Genomic DNA, 2,084 nt, shown 5'->3' with positions numbered 1-2,084 from the left:
GTCACTTGTTACCTGAGAGAAGAAAGCAACCTCCAGCTCACTACAGCCCTCCTTTCAAGAAGTTGCAGAGAGTAGTAAGGTTCTCCCTCAGGGGGGGCCTCCCTTTTTACTGTCAAACAAACCCAGCTCTTCATAAGACTTACTCTCTCTAATCTGAAAATAACAGCCCTGTGACTGGCAGTTCCCTTTCTGCAGTTTCTTTGCCTTATGTAATTTTCCTGGAATGATACACTCATTTTCTTTCTTGAAACCCTGTGCCCACCCAGTAGTGGGGGCATAAAAGGAGATCAGCAGGAGCAGGGGCTACCGTGCAGAGGAGAGCCCGACAGACACCCCAGCTCCAGCCTCGCTCGTGGCTCCCTCAGCCCTCCCAGCATCATGAGAGTCCTTGCAGCCACCCTGGCTGGTCTGTTCCTTGTGGCCATCTGCTCCCTGGCTGAGGCTGATGGCAGAGTCTCCAGGAATGCTGCACTTTCCAAGAACGGTAGGCTTTCCTTCCCCAGGAGAGAGCCCCTTCCCCACTGATGAGTCCCTCATGGCCATGGAGAAGGCTGGGAGCAGATGGCCATCACCAATGCAGGGACTAAGCCTCAGAGACGGAAGTTTTCAGGGGGTGTGCCTGGAGGACAGGTGATGGCAAATCTCCTGGGAGCCACAGGCAGAGTCTCTGCTGCAGTGTGGGGTCTCACTGGGCCCATCTTTCTGCCTCACAGAAGCCACCTCCTGCTGCCTGATGTACACTTCACGCCCCATCCCACGGCGCATGATCCACTCTGCCTACAGGACCAACACCAGGTGCCCAATGCAAGCCGTGGTGTAAGTACCCAACATTACCAGGGTCTAGGGTGCACAAGCCAGGCCAGCACACCAAGGGTGTCCAAGGACAGGGAAGGGCATGGACAGGGACAACCAGGGTGCTACGAGCAGGACCTAGTGCAGGCACCCTGATGCCCTGGCTGAGTGCCTCAACACTATTTTTTTCCCCAACAGCCTGGTCACCAGGAAGGGGAGGGAGGTGTGTGCAAATCCCGAGGCTCTCTGGGTGCAGAAATACCTGGAGGACTTGGAGCTTCTGGAGCACTGACTCTTCCCTGCTTCTGCCCCTGGGCAGTGGGCTCAGCCCCCAGCACGAGGCGGGCAATGAGTGCTTGAGCTGCATCCTTCTTCAAAGGGAAAATTAATTACAATTGCCATACACTTGTTTGACCAAATTTTGTTTGCCTCAATGCTTGAATAAACTGGCTTGTCAAATCCTTTGGGTGTCTCTGAAGTCCCTGCTGGAGCTCTAACATGACAGAAAGGACCCTTGGGGAGCATCCTGCCCTCGCCACTCCCTGTTTTGCTACCCACTGTGCAGAGTGGTCCCATGACAGCTCCCACAGTACTTCCCTCTCCCCAGCCTGGACTCAGCTTCTGCATCCCAGCATGACCCAGACATACCTGTAGGGTGACACTGGAATCTCATCTATTTCTTGGTGCCCTTCCCACACAGCACATGTGGAGTTCAGTAACAAACCCCCTGGGCAAGGCAGCATTGCTGGGCTTCTGTGTCCAGCTCTTTGACATATTTTCCCCAAAGACTAGAGGATTGGGACAGTCTTTGACTACCCGACATCCCCACTCCCAGCCCCCTCCTACCTTACAGCCCCCTGCACTGGTGGAGCTGAGGTCCCAGTGCTCCTAGGTGCTGCTGTCCCCACACACACAAACTGTGCCACAGTGCTGCCAGAGGAGCAGGCAGGAGCAGGCAGCATTGTCCCCACCACTGACACCACCTCTGTACTCACACCACTGCCCAGCACTGGGGACACGAGTGGGACATCTCTGCATCTCTGTCACCATACCAGCTCTGCCCCTGAGCCACGCTCTGCCCTGCACCACTTCTGCTTGGGCCAGAATACACAGAACTATTCCAAAAACTGGTCACTTGAGGTCACAGAAGTGAGGGCACTGGAGAATGCTATCCAACAAGCCAAGCTAAGCAAACGAATGGTGCTGCAGCCCCTCTCTGTATATAAATATATATTAAATAAATATATATATATTATATGAATATAAAATTTTATATTACTTAAAAGGCAAAA

At 53.6% G+C, this 2,084-nt stretch overlaps 1 protein-coding gene across 1 annotated transcript; it reads left to right on the top strand.

Moving 5' to 3' along the window:
* The first annotated feature begins 378 nt into the window (after positions 1–378).
* On the top strand, positions 379–1,084 carry LOC134044392 (C-C motif chemokine 4 homolog). Its single transcript, XM_062493609.1, has 3 exons — positions 379–484; positions 714–816; positions 991–1,084. Exons 1-3 carry the CDS (start codon positions 379–381, stop codon positions 1,082–1,084), a joined length of 303 nt encoding a protein of 100 aa, XP_062349593.1.
* Positions 1,085–2,084: the final 1,000 nt, after the last annotated feature.

This window comes from Cinclus cinclus, chromosome 5 (genome assembly GCF_963662255.1).
Source record: "Cinclus cinclus chromosome 5, bCinCin1.1, whole genome shotgun sequence".
NCBI classification, from domain to species: Eukaryota; Metazoa; Chordata; class Aves; order Passeriformes; family Cinclidae; genus Cinclus; species Cinclus cinclus.
Note: the sequence above shows the minus strand (reverse complement) of the source record. Positions and strands in the feature narration are given on the sequence as shown.